General features: G+C 35.3%; 4 protein-coding genes across 4 annotated transcripts; 1 reads left to right on the top strand and 3 right to left on the bottom strand.

Annotated features, from left to right (window-relative positions):
* Positions 1 to 57: 57 nt before the first annotated feature.
* Positions 58 to 3380, bottom strand: LOC133337521 (biogenesis of lysosome-related organelles complex 1 subunit 6-like; the record flags this gene model as incomplete). The annotated part of the gene is made up of 4 exons (XM_061545741.1): positions 3355 to 3380; positions 2107 to 2259; positions 1956 to 2040; positions 58 to 144 (listed from the first exon to the last, which is right to left on the bottom strand). Coding segments are annotated over exons 1-4 (351 nt in total), but the record flags the coding sequence as incomplete, so codon positions are not given.
* A 2526-nt stretch (positions 3381 to 5906) lies between these two features.
* On the bottom strand, positions 5907 to 7390 carry LOC133337503 (2-(3-amino-3-carboxypropyl)histidine synthase subunit 1-like). The gene is made up of 2 exons (XM_061545724.1): positions 6578 to 7390; positions 5907 to 6512 (listed from the first exon to the last, which is right to left on the bottom strand). Exons 1-2 carry the CDS (start codon positions 7388 to 7390, stop codon positions 5907 to 5909), a joined length of 1419 nt encoding a protein of 472 aa, XP_061401708.1.
* Positions 7391 to 12140: 4750 nt separating this feature from the next.
* Positions 12141 to 13870, top strand: LOC133337520 (protein hold'em-like). Its single transcript, XM_061545740.1, has 4 exons — positions 12141 to 13062; positions 13120 to 13273; positions 13325 to 13390; positions 13483 to 13870. The coding sequence occupies exons 1-4, from the start codon at positions 12141 to 12143 to the stop codon at positions 13868 to 13870; spliced, it is 1530 nt and encodes a 509-aa protein (XP_061401724.1).
* Positions 13871 to 13908: 38 nt separating this feature from the next.
* On the bottom strand, positions 13909 to 16627 carry LOC133337519 (dynein intermediate chain 3, ciliary-like). The gene is made up of 2 exons (XM_061545739.1): positions 15017 to 16627; positions 13909 to 14274 (listed from the first exon to the last, which is right to left on the bottom strand). The coding sequence occupies exons 1-2, from the start codon at positions 16625 to 16627 to the stop codon at positions 13909 to 13911; spliced, it is 1977 nt and encodes a 658-aa protein (XP_061401723.1).
* Between the last annotated feature and the right edge of the window lie 3059 nt (positions 16628 to 19686).

Raw genomic sequence — 19686 nt, 5'->3', positions numbered from 1 at the left:
TTTTAGTTTATAAGCATGTGTGTTTTTTTCTAATAATTTTTAATAAAACAAACATACCTTTAGTACTTTGGTCCTCTGATAAATATTTTGCATTTGTTTTTTAATTTTCAATAATTTTTCACGATACAACTTGACATCAGTCATCTAAAAAAAATATAAAATATGTTTAAATATTTATTAATTATTACACATTGATCTCCCTCCAATAACCTAAAAAAATTGTAGGTCAATTTTTTTAGGTTAATTTCGAAATTTGGCAATTTCTCCTAGAATTTTCCGCTTTAGGCTGGTGTTGTCAATGGAAGAAGTGTTCCGCACTAAATTTCACTAGGGGTTACCAAACAAACTAAATGTGAATATATAATAGATACCCCTAAAATATCGATCTCCAAATTGGTTAACACATTTTTGAGGTTATTTTCGAAAAATGTCCATTTTAGTCCCGAATACCTCAATTTAGCAGGTTGACATCATAGCAATAAATGTTCTACACTAAATTCCACTGTAGGTCACTGAATAAACTAAAGCTGTATATATAATGGATACCGCTTAAATATAGGCCTCCAAATTGGTTAACATTTTTTGACACATTTTTGAGGTCATTTTCCAAAAATTGCCAATTTCGCCCCTTATACCTCAATTTAGCAGGTTGATGTCAATGGAAGACATGTTGCACACAGAATTTCAGTATAGGTCACAAAAGAAACCAAAGCAGTGTTCATACGAGATACCTCACAAAATTCGATATCCAAGTTACTTAACATATTTTTGATGTTATTATCCAAAAATTTTCAATCTCTTGAACAGGTTGATGTCAATGGAAGACATATTCCACACAGAATTTCAGTATAGGTCATCGAAGTAACTAAAGCTGTATTTAAAATAGATAAACCTTTAAAAATCGATCTAAAAATTGGTCTAAATATTTTTTTCGGTTATTTTTTGAATTGTAACAAAATATCCTACAATATTTCACTATAAAAGAGTGTCGTAAATGAAAGAAATATTTCGCACAAAATTCCAATATAAGTCACCCAACAAGTGTAAGCTCTATGTGTACTAGATACCACATGGAATTCCGACTATTAAAAGAGGTATGAATATTTTTTAGGTTATATTTCAAAATTAGACAAACTCTCCAACGAAACGTCACTTTAGGGATATGTCACCAAAGGGAGAAGGATTCTAAATTAAATTTCACTACTGGTCACCGAACAAAAGAAAGCTCTATATAAACTATTTACCACTAAAATATAGGATTTCAAATTGGTAAATAGATTTTCTAAGGTTATATATGAACATTTTCCCAATTGGACAAATTTTTACAACAATACTTCAATTTAGAGGGATGACGTCAATGAGAGAATTATTCTACATCAAAATTCATGATAGGTCACCGAACAAAGGAAAGCTATATAAATACTATTTACCACTAAAATATGGGATTTCAAATTGATTAATAGATTTTTAAGAATATATTTGAACATTTTCCAAATTGGACAATTTTTTACAACAATACTTCACTTTAGAGGGATGATGTCAATGAGAGAATTATTCAACATCAAAATTCATGATAGGTCACCGAACCAAGGAAAGCTCTATTTACCCCTAAAATATGGGTTTTCAAATTGGTTAATAGATTTTTTAGGTTATATTTGAACATTTTCCCAATAGGGCTATTTTTTACAACAATACTTCGCTTTAGAGGTATGACGTCAATGAGAGAATTAATCTACATCAAATTCCATTGTAGGTCACCGAACAAATCGTATATCTAAACATAATATTTATGCCTTTTATATCAATTTTAAAATTTAATACATTTTTGGTATAAGTTCCTACGTAAATTTTTTAATTCATCAATTTCTCCTCACAATTCTGCACATTCCCTATTAAATCAATTTGCTATATTTTATAGTATTATCCTAAGATAGATATATTTTTGTTTCCCTTACCATATCATGCAGTTTGGCAACTTCACCATTGTCCAGCTTGAATTTTTCCGCTGACAAATCTATATAGATTTTGTTTTGTTTGCCTCTGGAAACAGACAACAATAAGATTTTGAAATAGGATTTTAAATAATAATTTAAATTGCCCACTTACATTAACTCCTTGAGCTGTGTTCTTGCCTTGGCCAGAGGTGGGGAATATGCTTGCATAAAACCCGCTGTTAATTGTGCAGCAGCTAAGGAGGTTGTTGGTTCATCTGTAGTAGTAGTTGAATGTTTGCCATTATTATGGGTGGTTGTAGGTTGACTCTCATCATTGTTTTTATTAGAATTGTTGTTGTTGTTATTTAATAAATTCAAATTATTATTTGTTAATGAGGTTATTTCATTCCCACTACTTGTAGTCTCCGTTTCATCCAACTCCAATGTAGTAGGTCTTAATGCTTCGAAAGTATCGGATGAACTGAATGCAGATAAGTCATCGATAATGCTAGAGTAGAGTGATGGCGTATTTTGGTTCGTTGAAGCGTGTTGAAAAATCAAATTAGAACAACAATTAGTTAATAAACATTTATTTTCGAAATAATAATAGACAGATTGAGCAATAAAAAGAAAACAAATAATGTAGTGAACAACAATACCTGTCGTCAAATTTAGATCGTATCATTGGCATTGGCAAACATTGTTTCACTTATCTTATAATTATTATACAAGCCAATAAAAATGTATATAATTGTCAAGTTTTTTTTTCAGAAGAGGCCTTTTTTTAAAGAGTTTTGTCACAGATTAGTTTAACGTGAGTGGCAACAAAAGGGAGGTGTGAAGGTTTGGGAATAATTGTCTAATAAAAATATACCTATACAGTCGATATCACTTTTAAAATCATTCAAGGGACCGGCGAAGTTTGTAGCTATAATTCGTTGGCTTTATAGCAACATCAAATAAAGGGCAGTACTTCCTTCGACAATTTTGGATTCAGAAGAGTGGGTTCTATTATATATGCAAGGTTCTAGTATATGCAAGGATAATTGTACCTTTTGGGATATGTGGCCACATTCTACGAAATGTCTTAATCCACTTAATTGTTTACATTCTTGCCTGGTCCTCCTTAACAATTCAGCATGATATTCTATTATAATATAGGTATGTGCGACTGACCTACATATATTTTTCTTCTTCTGTTAATCCACTTAACTATGACCTACATATTTCCAAATATCCAACAAGTATCAGTCGAGTTTATATTAGGTATATATTTTTCACTTTTCTATCCTTTGGAATAATACCCTTCTGCCCATCATTGTATTATATTTATTGTCCTATTATTTGTTTGTTTGTATACAAAAATTAAAAAAATAAATTATCGACCTGTTGCTCTAGGAAACCTTTTGAAACCACTCACCTATTAAAGTTATTGCTCTTCAACATCGTTACTCCTCTATATACTGCAGACACTGTTTTATGTTTTCAATAATAATTTGTTTATTATAAAATAATTGTGTAAATAAATAAAATTTCCATTTAATTAAATAATATAAACAAATCACGTACGGAAATGTATTAGAGTTCAAAATGACTGATGGTTCTGTGATATGAACCAAACGGAACTATGCTCAAATGTCATCATGAATTACAAGAAGAGAGTGAGAGAAGAGAATTGCCTGTTAACGTTTTTTAACATGTTTACTGTCTATTTCTATTCTTTTAATTGTCGGTGTTATATTTTAAATGTTTTATTTTTTTAATGTTTATTAAGTTAATTATATAACATTTAATCAAGGAAAATAAAAATAATGGAGTAATTGAGAAGATAAATCAACAGAGATTCTCCGCAATGAACAAGCGGAACTGTGATCAAATGACAGGAGTTACAAGTAGAGAAAGAGGGAGAGGACAAAATAAAAAATGTGAATGTCACATCCTTGTGTTTGCGAATAACGGTGACACATTCACAATGGACTTCATGTATTAGCTGATATTGCCTAAATTTGTCCATTATATATGTTTTATTTTTCAAAAACAGGTATTGAAAGCGTATTTTTTTAAATTGGAAATGTACAGTTAGTACACAACGTATAGTAAGTAACGTGCATACATATCCGGTGACGTATTGAAGCTTTTTTGCTAAATGTCGATATTAGTGTTTTCTTGATAATACCGGAAACTCATGTGGTAACACAGTGCCCCAAATGCACGGGGAGACGCTAATAGGTGTGTTCCAAAAAGTTGATTGAAAACAAATTAGTAAAATAATTTTTGTATGTTGTTTAATTATTAAGAGTATAATCAGAACCGTTTCTTTGTGGACGACATTAGTTGAATTTTGCATCATAATATGGAAGTTTTTAGGGGTATTGTAAGAGAACTTTTTGTCTGCAAAATTATAGGTTCCATTTCGATTATAGGTTCTTATGGGTCTCCGACAGTTGTCTAGAAGTCCCTGTGAGTCGCCCACAGTAGATTTGAGGTCCTTATGGGCAACCTAGAGTAGATTACAGGTCCTGATGCGATACCTACTGCAAATTGGAGGTTTCTACGGTCACTTACAGTAGATTAGAGGGTCCTATAGGTCACCTAATGTTGGCTAAACGTATATGGCCCACCTACAGTAGATTAGAGGTCTCTACAGATCGCATACAGTAGATTAGAGGTTCCTACGAGTCACCTACAGTAGATTAGAGGTCCTATAGGTCACCTAAAGTGGACCAGACGTGCCTATGGGTCACCTACAGTAGATCAGAGGTCTCTACAGGTCGCTTACAGTAGATTAGAGGAATCTACAGGTCACTACAGTATAATAGAGGTTCCTACGGGTTACCTACACTAGATTAGAGGTATCTACAGGTCTCTTACAGTAGATTAGAGGTCTCTACAGGCCACCTACTGCAGTTTAGAGGTTCCTATGGGTCACCTAAAGTGGACCAAACCTGCCTATGGGTCACCTACAGTAAATTAGAGGCCTCTACAGGTCACTTACAGTGGAATAGTGGTTCCTATGTGTCAATTACAGCAGATTAGAGGTATATACATACCCTTACAGTAGGTTAGAGATCTGTACAGGTCACTTACAGTACATTAGAGATCCCTACGGGTCACCTACAGTAGATTACATGTCTCTACAGGTCACTTACAGTATATTAGAGGTTCCTATGGGTCATCTACAGTAGATTAGATGTTCCTACGGGTCACCTACAGTAGATCAGTGGTATCTACAGATCTCTTACAGTAGATTAGAGGTATCTACAGGTCACATACAATAGATCAGAGGTCTCTACAGGTCACTTACAGTAGATTAGAGGTCTCTAAAGGTCGCTCACAGTAGATTAGAGGTCCCTTACAGTAAATTAGAGGCCTCTACAGGTCACTTACCGTAGATTAGTGGTCTCTACAAGTCACTTACAATACGTTAGAGGTCCCCATGGGTCACCTACAGTAGATCAAAGGTTCCTACGGGTCACTTTTAATTTCAATTCCTTGTAGATTTCAAAATCTCTCGTTTTTAAAAACTTTATAAAGACCAGGTTTATTCATTTATGAATATTTTTTGGATATTATTTATTTTATTGTATAATATACACACATATTTTTGTTTTGTTTTAATATATAAATACTAACCTAAATTGCTTTATTTCAAAATGATAAAAAAATTAACTAGAAAATTAAAAAAAAAAACTGAGAAAATTAAAAATAGGGGTTTTACGCTAAAACTAAGTCTCCAGCAAAAAATAAAAAAATGAGAAATATAATATTTACAACATAGGATGTTTGGGGGATACACATTTGAAGTAATCGTATGTATGTGGAAAAAATTTTCAAAACAAACTAGATTCTCTTCCAAAAAATATATCAACCCATCCCGAAAAATAGTTTTTTTTTTTGTTTTCTTCTTAATTTCTATTTTCTTGTGAAGGAAGCCTACTTTTGCGTAATACTACTCCGAATCATATCATCTATTTATCCCTTTTTAAAATCTAAAATATCATCAATGGCTGCCAATTTACCGGCATCGCTATCATCCTTTTCCAATTCGGCCCGTGTGCAACGACCACAACACGCTGCCGATGGTTTATTTTCACATTCACCCAAGGCGGGAGGTTTAAAATTGGGGGTCCATGGCCCCAGACTACCACTGGCATAGAAATCCATGGGATAGGCATCCTCCTTGGGTGCCTTATTGTGTGGCGTATATTCAACATCACCCAATACCACAGAGAGTTCATAGGGATTTAGAAGGGGCTTACTGAAAGCCGAACCCCAATCAATGGATAGGCGAGGGCAGGCAATTTGTACAAATGCATCAATGTCATCGAATAGGGCTAACTTCTGGGGGAATATTTCCGAGAGTAATATGGTAGTGGTATCAAAACCTTTGGCTCTTAGACGTTTCTCTAGGAATTTGTGTACCCGGCTGCTGCCCTGGCGGCCCAGTGTTCCCAATATTATACCGATTTTCTTGGCATTTTTGGCTTTTTCAATTTCTCCATAGCGCATCGATTGCATGGTCGAATGGTCATATTCCTCGATTGTGAATTTCTTTTCATAGGGATCATATTTATAGGCCTAGAAAAAGAAAAGAGACGGATTAGTAACTTTCCAAAATTTTAAAAGTTCCCCAAAAAACTCACCTTCACTTTGGGATTTGCAATCATGGCCGATTCCAAATGAAACCGACCATCCCCCAGATAGATAATCAATTTTGTGGTCTCGGGCAGGGTAGGCGAAGTGCACCCCAATATTTCTCCAGGACTAAGGGGTTTGGCCTGTGGCACAATCACATCATAACCAGCCGCTTTCAGTTCACCCGAAGCCGCCTGCAAAGTGGTTACAAATTGTATGGTACTAACCAGGGCAATTTGTCCATCTTCGGGTTTGAAATTCAACTTCACCGAATCCAAAAAATGCAACGGATCAATTTTGATATCCACAAATACATACAACACCTTAATGCCCTCGGTCTGATCGACGGGTATCAAACAACTATGACCATAATGGACCAATAATTCCGCACCCAATGCCTTGGCTGTGTAGTCATCAACACAACAGGCCCCATAGGTGACATCACCCATAATAACAGTATCGGCATCTGTGAAACGTTCGATAATATCGCTAATGACCATGGCATACATCAGCAAACCTTCAGGTAGCTGCAAGGCCACCCGCTTTGCTTTCATCTCTTTGATACGCCATATTGTTTTATGGATTTCAAAATTGTAATTGGCCGGCAGGCGATCGATGGCCTTTTGCAGTACGGGATCATCGAGAAGCGATTGTGGAATGCGATTTAGGCGGGCCTTAGGTTTGAATACCTTTTTTGGTTTGGCACGAACCACAACCACATCGGTACTGGTGGGCAATGTTTCACTGGAATTCGAGGAGGATACAGTTTGCGGGATGGCGCTACTGATATCAGCAGCTGTCGGTTGGACAATGTCCAACATTTTGAATGCGTTTGGAGAACTGGAAATGTTAAAAAAAAAAAAAAATAATTATTAAAATGTTAATTTTGTTTTGGGGGTAATTAAAATAAGTTAAATTCATAAGTGGGTAATAGAAACCGGTTTTTGCTCATGGAGGACGACGTCAGTTGAATTGTGCGTCAGAGAGATGAGATTTTTTTGTTGGGGTTCATCAGAAAGATTTATAAATGGTATTGGAAAACAATTTTTTTGTTCGGAGAATTATTAGAGGTAAATTAGAGGTCACCTAAAGTAGATTAGAGTCACCAAAAGTAGGTTAGAGGTCCCGATAGGTAGATTATAGGTCCCTATAGGTCACCTAAAGTATATTAGAGGTCCCTATCTGTCACTTACAGCAGTTTAGAGGTCTCTATGGGTCATATGAGGTAGATTAGGGGTTCCTATGGGTCACCTACAATAGATTAAAGGTTCCTACGGTTCACCTACAGTAGATTAGAGGTATCTACAGGTCACTTGCAGTATATAAGAGGTCTCTAGATGTCATTTAGAGTATATTAGAGGTTCCTATGGGTCACCTACAGTAGATTAGAAGTTCCTACAGGTCACTTACAGCATATCAGAGGCTACATAAAGTATATTAGAGGTATCTACAGGTCACTGACAGTAGATAAGAGGTTTCTAGGGGTCATTTACAGTATATTAGAGGTTCCTATGGGTCACCTACAATAAATTAGAGATATCTTCAGGTCACTTACAGTACATTAGAGGTATCTTCCGGTCACTTACAGTACATTAGAGTTTACTACGGGTCGCATACAGTATATTAAAGGTTGCTACAGGTCACTTACAGCATATCAGAGACTACATATAGATTAGAGGTATCTACAGATCACTGACAGTAAATAAGAGGTTTCTAGAGGTTCCTGTGGGTCACCTAAAGTACATTAGAGGTTCCTATAAGACATCTACATTAGATTAGAAGTCCCTATGTGTCAACTACAGTAAATTAGAGGTCCACAGAAGTCACCTACAATTGATTAGAGGTACCAGTGGGTCACCTACTTTAGAATAGTCGACCCTATTGGTCATCTACAGTCGAACAGATGTTTGTAGGCGTAATCTACGATAGACTAGATGGCATCTACAATAGACTACATGCATGTAGATCTTTAAGTCACCTTTTGAAGAATATAGTGTCTTATAGGCTATCTATGGTAGTATAGACGCCTCTATGGGCCATCTATGACACCGAAAGATGGTGTATAGTTAATCTATCATAGAGTAGATAATCTTTTGAGCGTTCTACTGTACAGTAGATGGTCCTATGGTACATCTACTATAGAGTTGATGGTTGTATAGTTCATCTATCACAGAGTATAGGTGGCTATAGATCATCTACAATAAAGTAGATGATCCTATGTCATCTACTGTCGATCAGATGTGCCTTTAGATCCCATCCTATAGAGTAAATGGTCATATGCGTCATCTACAATGGAGTAGATGTTAAAATACATCATCTACAATGTTGTAGATGGACCTATGGTCCATTTACTATTGCCTAGATGTCTCTTTTGGGTCCTGTACTATAACGTAGATGGATCTTTTGGGACCTCAACTACAGAGATGTTCCTTCGGACCATTTTCTGGTCATCTACAATGAAGTAGTTGGACTTATATTAATTTACTATGGAGTAGACGTCTTTCGGCTCTTGTACTATACAGTAATTGTCTTTTTTGGGTATTGTAATATAACATAGAAGTCTCCTTCGGGTGTCTAACTACAGAGATGTTCCTTTGAATCATTTCCTGATTTGAAGATGCTCTTCTGGATCATCAGATATTAAGTAGACGATCTTGAGGTCCAGTAGATGGTATCTCTATCTTCATCTACTTGAGAATAAATATACTGATCGGATCAATTTTTTATAAAAAAAAATCTATTATGAAAGAGATCAAGTAAATATTGTGTTTTTTTCTAGTTTATTGAACTTGTCTCTCATTATCTGGTCTAACAAAGAAACCAAAATCAAAACACTATAAAAAACAAGAGCACCTTGAATTTATGTTAAAAAATGAAAACAAAATTGACTGACTCACCTTTTTTGTTTGGTTTTTGTTTATGTGGATTTGATTTCACTACTCTCTGGCTGGGTTGGTGGGGCTGTTGCTAGCGGTCAGCAACAACAACAATAAAAACAAATATAAAAAAATTGACCAAAATAATCACAAGATGCAGCAGGAGCAGCAATAAAATTTAAATATATTTCCGTATAAACCGATTTTGTAACGAGGAAAACGATTGGCAGCAGGTTGTTTGCAAGGTTAAATTTTGTCGTCAACGGTCACACAGAACAAATTGAGAAAAATGATTTTTTCAAATATTCACAACACAGAGTTTTTTATAATTTTTTTATCACTTCGATGCCTGAAATATTTATTTTTTTTTTAATATATTTATCTCCGGCTTTTTCTTTCTTGCGCTGTCGTTACTTTGAACTTCTAATTGTAAATGACTGAATGATGAAAGGAGGTACTCTCAAACAATAACACACAAATCAGTCAGTCTGCAGTAGAACAGCACATCAAACATCCACCCAAACAAACATTCGCTTTATGCTACTGCTTTGTTGTTTTTGTTGCTGCTGGATTGTATGTGGCGCATATGGTGGTTGAGCACCATTAACAATATCAGGAAAGTCACGTAGGCCAAATTTTGAAGCAAACTGCAGCAAGATATGCTCAGTTATGTTTACTTTTCAATGAAAATTTTATATTTCTTAATTAGATTTTTTATAATTTATCACTTTATTTAGATTCTTTTTATTCTAACTTAACCACTCCGTGTAAAATTATCTAATGTCATACTATTATTAACGCGTTTTTATGCAATAACAAAATCTTTGGGAAAAACAAAACGTGCACGTTGGGTAATTAGGGATGCACAGATCGACTTTTGGTCTGATAGGGTATAAGAGTTCGTTTGTAGGTTTAGCATTGAGGGGATCTATAATTCAAAAAGTTTTTACGTAAAAAGGGGGTTGGTTGTAGATTTTTAAAATTTGAATTGAATTTTTCTGTATCAAATCCGTTAATAATTTAATTGAATGTTTCTAAGAATTTAAATTTGTCCTCAACTATTCATTTGCACTACAATTGCTGTGTTCAATATAATGATTCACTGAATGGCATCATGGGAAACTAGTTGCTTAATGTTGTCAACAAGCATATTTTATTAAGGAATGTTTTATTAAATTTGTATTTAATATAAAATATTGAATAAATGACGTAATAAATTTTATTGTTTTAGCAATAAAAGAATTCAAATTTTCCGAAAAATTAACTTTAATTTCAAAAATGAATTTGCAGCACTACAGTTGTGATTGTTGTGTTCAATGTAACAATTCACTGTATGAAAACCGATGGAAACTAGTTGCTTTTGAGGATATTCTCATCATGCATGTCTAATGAAGAATTGTGTCAATGAAATTGAATTTTCCCTTTATAAATGTCAAATAAATAACATATTTTCATAATAACAAGGTATATTTAACAATTTCTGTATCCATAAGAGCTTATATTAAGGAAATATTAATATGTTTTTTATGTTATATGTTTGAAATAATAAACTTGACACGTGGCCGTTATTACACTGGTAATATTTTTAATTTAATTAATGGCGTTTGTGTGTTTGCTACAGCCTTGACCTAAAATGTTAGGTGCTGCCGGACAGTGGTTTCTGAAATATATTTTCATTAAATTCAATGAAGCCGAAATAAAAACATATTTGTTAAGTCCAATAAAAGCGTTAAATTTTGTATCTACTAGAGAAGGATATATTTTTCATAGTTTGTCCTATTGTAATATTTATCATAAGCGGTATTTGAAAATAATGTATTTGTATATATTATATATAAAAAAAGTAGTAGGTCCCGTAACCATTATATCGCTGTCCGCAAAGATCTCTCTGACAATGATCAGTGTCAGCTGCCATTTTCATTTGCATATAGTGGGGATAAATATGATTATTTTTTTAATATAAATCTCCAACTGACCGATCATACAGGAACCTTGGTTGATGGTCGACTAACCGATAACATTGCCATGCCCGTACGACTTTGATCCGTTGCTTACTGGTTTCATTAAGCGTGGTTTTATATTTGTCGGGATCGGTATCGGTGTTGAGAGTTTCTCTCTCTCTCAGTGGTAAATTGTGAATTGTGTTGGAAAACATTACCACAGGTAGGAACAAAAAAGTACGAAAAGGTACCTGAAATTCTACTTCAAATGATAATAAATCATAATTATCGATAAATATTGGTCAATATTTATACCAGTTATTTGCATAAATAATATATGTTGTAATTTAAGCGTAAATGTATTCAAGAATAATAAAAAAATCTAATTTATGTTTTTGGTACGTTTATGTCAATTCGTACCTTTTGTGAACAAAAAGTACGCTTGTTACAAAATTAAAAAATGGCGCAACTCTAATTACTCTCTCAAGAGAGAGAAACTCTCAACACCGATCCCGATCCCGACAAATATAAAACCACGCTAATAAAAATTCAAAGATACCAGTCAAATGTGAAGCAATTCATGCAGTACTGTAACATAATTTGCCACTTGACATACACCTTCATTAAAGTTGTAACGGAAATGTTGTCATTTAAAGTAACAGCTGATCGCCCATTTAACGGTTTCTGTTCTTTGCTTTAAATTCTTTTGATTTTAAACAAAAAAGCGCTTCGAATTTTCCGAAATGGATAAAATAATGAATTCCAAGGACAAAACAACTCCACTGACTACGAAAAAACTCTATCAACTGCATCCTGAAATGGAGAACATATTAATTGTGGCCATGGTATTGGGTAAAACTGAACCAAATATATTTCTATCGAGGAATGATACTCAGCATAAGGGAGTCATGACATTCACCTTGCGCGATACCCCTCAACACATTGTCAATTGTAAATATTGGGGCACTCGGGAGAAAGTGGAGCAGCTCAATGAACATATACAAATGGGTGACATTGTGGATATTGTTTGCCCGAAAATATCGATGTTAAGTCAAAAGGCCGAGGCATTGGAATCGAAACAGGCTCAATATCAACCGGTTAGCTCATTGCCAATAACATTGGTAGTCAACGAAGGCCAGGGGTTGATTGAGAAACATAGTTATCATGATTTGGATAAATATACGGAGATAAGATTGCTGTCGCATCAGTCCCATAAACCTTTGTATTCCGTTATGAACTTGGCTGATGTCCAGGCGACATTTAGTGATTCCAAAGCTCAGGCATTTCATACGGATTTTTTGGTTGTTGTGGGATTGGTACGTCGGCCACGTGAGATAAATGCCAGCAAGGAGGGCAGACAACGTCGTTGTCTGGAAATTGTGGTATTCGATCAGAGTTTAACAAGTGGCATGACCTTTACCATATGGCATTCGGATTGGATTAATCGTGCTGAAGCCTCATGGCAGCCAATGAAAACGGTGCTACATCTAATTGATGTCAAAGTTTCGTATTCCAATTTTTATAAGGGTTGTATTTTGAGCTTCACCTCGAAGAGTATTATCTATGAAAACCCGGTGGGCACGGAGACGCAGCACTTGAAAACATTTGCTGCAACCTTGCCGAATACACCATTTGATATGGCTGTGCAGGCAAATAATACCGATGCTTTGCCAAAGGGTAAGTCCATGGGAATAGATTTTTGAGAATATTTTAAATTTGGTTTTCTTTTTCCAGCTGAAGATATCCGAACGGTAATGACAGTGAGGCAAATTTATGCCCGAGCCGAGGGTCATTTGAGGGATACCAGTGAACAATTTACCGCCAAGGTATATGCAATGGTGACTCACTTTGATATCGATTGGCCGGAACATGTTTTGAGTAAGAAGTGGTAGGTGAAATATTTTTTTATTTTTATAAAAGACCTTTGGTCCCTATACAGCCCAGCTGGCCTTATTAGAGACCATTGGTCTCTATCAAGCCCAGATGGCCTTAGTAGAAACGAATGGTATGTGTACAGCCCAGCTGACCTTAGTAGAGACCTGTGGTCCTTTTCCTTATTAGATTTTTTTTCTAATCCCTCCTCCTCCTTGCTTCTAGCAAATCCTGCAACCGTTATATCGCTGCCCGCAAAGATCTCTGCGACAATGATCAGTGCCAGCTGGCATTTTCATTTGCGTATTCTGGAGACAAATATGATTACTTTTTTAATATAAATCTCCAGTTAACCGATCATACCGGAACCTTGGTCGAAGCTCGTCTAACCGATACCACTGCCATGCAGATTCTTTCCTTCAATTGTGACCAATATCTCAAACTGAATCAACAAGAATTGGAACAACTGAAATGGCGTTTCCTCCTAAATCATGTCGAGGCGAAACTGCTGATCAAAAAATCCAATATGTTGAGGCGGAAAATGTTGGCCCTGATAATCGATTTGAAACCCATTGAATTGGAACAATTAACCGAAAATATAGCTGTATTTTGAGAGAACTATAAAACAACGAACAAATACAATTAATTTCTTTAGCTAACATCCTCATCGATATCACTGGGCCTTGGGGTGTTGGAGATTTTTTCAATACTCGGTACGGTATATTCCACTTCAAAATCTGTTACCTCCATAATGCATTCCCGCAACTGACGTTTTCTATCTACTTTTAGTACATAATCTTGAAAGCTATTAAGGACATTTCGAAATTCTTCATCGGATGTTATCAGGCGTAGAAATTCATCGGGATTATCGGGATCCAAGGGTTCCATGGTAGTTTGTTGTTGCATTTCAAGTAAAGTTTTCCGTTCCAAATCGGCTGCGGTGAGGCGATGTCTTAATTTGATTTCTTCGACGCGACCCTCGAGCAGTTTACAGCGTAATTGTTCACGTTCGAACATCTGGATGGGAAAAGAAATACTAGCATAATAAGTATATACATAGAGGTCCCAGGGGGCCTCAGAATTTTTTTTAAAAACATAGATGTCTCCGGAGGCATCAGAAATGTTTCTATAAAAATGTAGAGGCCTCTGAAGGCCTCAGATAATTTTCTATGAAAATTTAGAGGCCAATGGAGGTCTCAGGGGGCCTCAGAAAATGTTTTTATGAAAACATAGAGGTCTCCGGAGGCATCGGAAATTTGTCTATGAAAATTTAGAGGTCTCTGATGGCTTCAGACAATTTTCTATGAAAATTTAGAGACCCCCGGAGGTCTCAGGGGGCCTCAGAAAATGTTTTTGTGAAAACTTAGAGGTCTCCAGAGGCATCATGTATTTGTCTATGAAAATTTAGAGGCCTCTGAAGGCCTCAAACAATTTTCTATGAAAATGTAGAGGCCTCTGGAGGTCTCAGGGGGCCTCTGAAAATGTTTTTATGAAAACTTAGAGGTCTCCGGAGGCATCGGAAATTTTTCTATGAAAATTCAGAGGCCTCTGAAGGTCTCAGACAATTTTCTATGAAAATTTAGAGGCCCCTGGAGGCCACAGAAATTTGTTTATGGAAATTTAGAGGCCTCTGGAGGCATCAGGAATTTTTTATGAACATTTAGAGGCTTTAGAAAATGTTTATAGGTCTCAGAAAATGTCCTAAAAATAGTCCTTCAGAAAAATTCTTTAAAAAAATCGTCCCTTTAAAAATACTCACCGCCACCATCAGAGCCTTATCCTTGCTGGTACTATGTTTCATGGCCTTATCCATTTCCAAAATTTGTATATCACCATTACCCAAACCCACAGCCAGAAATTCTCCATCGGAACGGAATCGTACACTCAACACCCTCGAGGAAAATTTCACACTAAATATCGGCAGCCTTTGACTCAGCAACATATCCCAGAAATCCAATTCCCCTTCGATATCCCCAGTAACAAACAAAGAACATCGAGCCGTACTCCAACTGCCGCATAAAATCTGATGACGCTTCTTCACCAAAAATGTCAGCGGAGACCCTTTGCATTCCTCAGCCCAAATCTTGGCACACCAATCTCCAGTTATCAGGAAATTCTTAACAAAAAATGGATTCCTTTCCACGCTGCGTATGGGTCCATGAAATAAACGATAATTCCCCGCAGCCAGGGTTTCCATCGGTGTCATACCCTTACGATTGCCAATGAAAATGCTGCCCATATCGCTGGCCACAATGAAGCGGATCGGTATGGTATATTCAAATTCCATTACTGTGACACCATGCGATCGCGACCTGACTTGGTCATCAGTCATTTCCGGGTCCATAAGTAATTCTTGCAGGGGATTATCCAAATTTCGACCATCCCAATATTTCACCGAACCATCATAGGAGCCGGTATAGAATTCGGTATTGGTTTTGGAGTGAACCCAGCATAAGGTTGCCACCGGTTCACGGTGAGCAGCTTCCAAGGGACATAGGCTGACCGGCTGGCCCCCCATTTTCGAATTCCAAAGGCATATTTTACCCGATTGCAAGCCTCCGGCAATCCAATTTTCATCTTTGGGACAATAGAGGCTCTTCAAGACCTTATCATCGGAATTAAAGGTGATCATGGGTTTCAGAGGATTCTCCAGGTTCCAGATGTAAAAATCATTGGTGTTCAACACCGGTTCCTGCTTAACCAGGGGGGTTAGTAAAGTTATTTTCTTTTTCTCCTCTTTGCGAACCAGCTCCTTTTTATTAGCCTCCTCTCCTGGCAGGGGTCTCTCCAAGGGTATATTTGTATGTAAGACCAAATAACGCCTCACATCATTTGGCGTCCAATCGAGCACCGAAACCGGACGCCGTATTATTTCTGGATCATGGAAAATATTTTTTTGCCTTGACTCAAAGGCGGATTTGATATCCTCTCCACCACCGCCACCCGATTCGGTGGTCAAATCCACAAAAAAATCCTGATAAATATTCATCGTGGTATTCTCTTCGGCCACATCGACGGCATGGTGTATCAAACCGATCACCTGGCCACCCCAATTATCATCACGTTCGATTTTTTTACGATGCCTCAGGGTGGACTCTTCATCTTTGATGTTGACCTCCTTGGGCCAGCCTCCCTCATAATGATACATACCATGTTCGGCAAGGGTAACATTTTCCGTTTCCATTATGGTATAGGCCAGCTGGCGACCCAGCTGGGTGGCCTGGTGTACCGGATTGCGTAATACGAACTGACATCTCTGCCTTTTGCTGGGATTAATGCTCAGCATTAGTTGGTTGCGATCACTGAACAGACATTGGCGCCCAAAGCGGCGTCGTTCGCGGGTATAGACGAATTGATTGGCGGAATACATTTTTTTGGGAAGGAGGAGGAGGAAAAGAAATTATTTTTTTATTTTTAAATTTTCAAGGAATTTTTTTTGTGAAAATTTGAAAATTATTTTGACAGCGAAACAAAATGGAATGGAACACAAAAACGATAATAGGCTTGGATTTTGTAAAATTTTTTTCGAAGGACTAAAAGGCCAATAGGTGGGGATTTTTTAAAGAATTTTTTCGAAGGACTAGGTGGGACAATAGGTGGAATTTTTTAAAGAATTTTTTTCAGAAGGACTATTAGGACAATTGGCGTGGATTTTTTTCGAAGGACTAAAACGACAATATTTTTTTTTTAAGAACCTCTAAGACCTCGGCAGGACACTATATTTTTTTAGAAAAATTTCTGAGACCTCCGAAGACCTCTTTATTTTTTAAAAAAAACTGACCTCGTATGCTTTAAAGAAAATATTCTGAAGCACCCGCAAGCAGAGATATTTTAACAGAACAATTTCTGAGGCCTCCGGAGGTCTCTATATTTTGAAAATAAACAAATCTGAAGCATCTGGAGGTCTCTTTATTTTTTAATGACTCCTCAATATTTTTATAGAAAAAATTTTGAGACCTCCGGAGGCCTCTATATTTTTTAAGAAAACTTTATATTTTTAAAGAATTTTTTTCTGAATAATTTCTGAGGCCTCTATATTTTTAAAGAAACATTTCTGATGCATCCGGAGTTCTCTAAATTTTAACAGGAAAATTTCTGAGGCAAAACATTCTGAAGTATTCGGAGGCTATTGGACGCCTCAATATTTTTATAGAAACATTTCTGAGGCCTCCGGATGTCTATATATTTTTAAAGACAACTTTCTGAAGCATCCGGAGGCCTCGATATTTTAATTGAAAATTTTCTGAGGCCTCCGGAAATTTTTCTAAAAATTTCTGAAACCTGTGGAGGTCTACAGATGTTTGTTGTAAAATTTCTTAGGCCTCCGGAGGCCTCTATATTTTTAAAGAGAAGTATCCGGAGGGCTCTTCATATTTTATTTACATTTTCTGAAGCATCCGAAGGCCTCGATATTTTAAAGGGATTTTTCTGAAGCATCCAAAATAGAAACTTAGTTAAATGAGTATTTTTAGAATTGTGGCAATTTCTTCCACTGTGTTTGTCTTTAGAGAGTTCCCACCAATGAAAGAAATGTTCTACACAAAATTCCAGTATGGATCACCGAACAAATCGAATCCGTAGGTGCACATTGCTATTGATAAAAATATCGATTTATTAGAGAATAAATACGTTTTCTTCAATATTTTTATATTTTTGAATTTGTATCAATTTCTCCCACTGTGTTTGAGTTTAGAGGGTTGCTACCAATAAAAAAAATTATCTGCACAAAATTTCACTATGGGTCACTGAACAAGCGGACTTCGTAGATGTCATATTACTACTAAAAAATACCGTTATAAATGGTACTATCGAAATGCAAGCTTAGTTAAATGAGAATTTTTTGAATTTTGGCAATTTCTCCCACTGTACTTTTTTTTTTAAAGGTTTGCTACCAATGAAAGAAATATTCTCCATAAAATTCCACTATGAGTCACTGAAGAAGCGGAACTCGTAGAAGATATATTACTATCGAAAAAAACCCTAATAAATGAGGTCTACAAAATAGAAGCGTAGTTAAATGAGTGTTTTTGGAATTGTGACAATTTCTCCCACTGTACTAGATTTTAGAGGGTTGCTACCAATGAAAGAAATATTATACACAAAATTTCACTAGGGGTTAAGGAACAAGCGGACTTAGTAGATGTCATATTATAACTAAAAAATACCGTTATAAATGAGGTTTTCAAAATAGAAACTTGGTTTAATGAGTATTTTTAGGATTGTGGCAATTTCACCCACTGTATTTGATTTTAGCGGGTTGCTACCAATGAAAAAAATATTCTGCACAAAATTTCACTATGGGTCACCGAACAACAGAAATCAATATTCCTATTCATATATCGGATAAAATGTCGATTTAAATTTTGGTTTAAAAATACATTTAGATTTTTTTTAATATTTTCAATTTTAGCAATTTCACCCACTGTTCTTTATTTTGGAGGGTTGCTACCAAGGAAAAAAATATTTTACACAAAACTTTACTATGGGTCACCGAACAAAAGAAATCGATATTCCTACTCATATATCGAAAAAAAATCGATTTTAATTTTGGTCTCACAATTAATATTTTCCACTTTTTTTTAATATTTTTCCACTTTTTGCAAATTCTCCCACTGTTCTTGATTTTAGCGGGTTGCTACCAATGGAAAAAATATTCTACACAAAATTTCACTATAGGCCACCGAACAATAGAAATCTCTAAATATAAAATATATATCAATTTTTATTAATATAAAAATGAAATTATAAATAAAAACATATTTGATATATATTATATATAGATTCTAAATTAAAGCGATTTCTCCCATTGTTCTTGATTCTTGTGGTTCCCTACCAAGGGAAAAAATATTCTAGACAAAATTTCACTATGGGTCACCGAACTTAAGAAATCTCTAAATATAAAATATATAACAATTTCTATTAGTATACAAAATAAAATAAAAAATAACCAAATAATATTATTAAATTTCATATGCTTTCCAATTTGAAGCAATTTCTCCCACTGTTCTTGATTCTAGTGGTTCGCTACCAAGGGTAAAAATATTCTACACAAAATTCTACTATGGGTCACCGAACAACAGAAATCTCTAGCTATTATATTTTAACAAATAAATATACAATTTATATTGACTTTATGTTAAATATTAATACAAAATTAAAACACACTCGTTTTTTTCTAAATATACATAGATAGAATTGTTGTTGTTGTTTTCTTTTATTTTATTTTTTGTTTATTAAAAGCTGCTATTATTAACTTAAGTTATAAACAGTTTTGTTTTTATATAGAATTTGTTGGCATTTTATATATATAATCATCAATTTTTATTTTCATTTTTTTGTTATTTAAACAGGAGTTTTTTTTTAATTTAACAAAAATTGTTTTGTTGTTGTATTTTGTTGTTTTTTATAATGAAATCAAACATTATCAAC

The sequence above is a fragment of the Musca vetustissima genome, unplaced genomic scaffold (genome assembly GCF_032173495.1).
Source record: "Musca vetustissima isolate MV318-11 ecotype Yass unplaced genomic scaffold, APGP_CSIRO_Mvet_v1 utg3750, whole genome shotgun sequence".
Classification (NCBI taxonomy): Eukaryota; Metazoa; Arthropoda; class Insecta; order Diptera; family Muscidae; genus Musca; species Musca vetustissima.
Note: the sequence above shows the minus strand (reverse complement) of the source record. Positions and strands in the feature narration are given on the sequence as shown.

Excerpts from the sequence above, each read along its gene's own strand:
- LOC133337503 (XM_061545724.1), bottom strand. The coding sequence starts at position 7,390 with ATGTTGGACATTGTCCAACCGACAGCTGCTGATATCAGTAGCGCCATC. Across the intron at positions 6,513-6,577 it reads TTGCAAATCCCAAAGTGAAG|GCCTATAAATATGATCCCTA; the intron begins GTGAGTTTTTTG and ends TTCTTTTTCTAG.
- LOC133337519 (XM_061545739.1), bottom strand. The coding sequence starts at position 16,627 with ATGTATTCCGCCAATCAATTCGTCTATACCCGCGAACGACGCCGCTTT. Across the intron at positions 14,275-15,016 it reads ATAAGGCTCTGATGGTGGCG|ATGTTCGAACGTGAACAATT; the intron begins GTGAGTATTTTT and ends TTTCCCATCCAG.
- LOC133337520 (XM_061545740.1), top strand. The coding sequence starts at position 12,141 with ATGAATTCCAAGGACAAAACAACTCCACTGACTACGAAAAAACTCTAT. Across the intron at positions 13,063-13,119 it reads TACCGATGCTTTGCCAAAGG|CTGAAGATATCCGAACGGTA; the intron begins GTAAGTCCATGG and ends TTCTTTTTCCAG. Across the intron at positions 13,274-13,324 it reads CATGTTTTGAGTAAGAAGTG|CCCAGCTGGCCTTATTAGAG; the intron begins GTAGGTGAAATA and ends GTCCCTATACAG.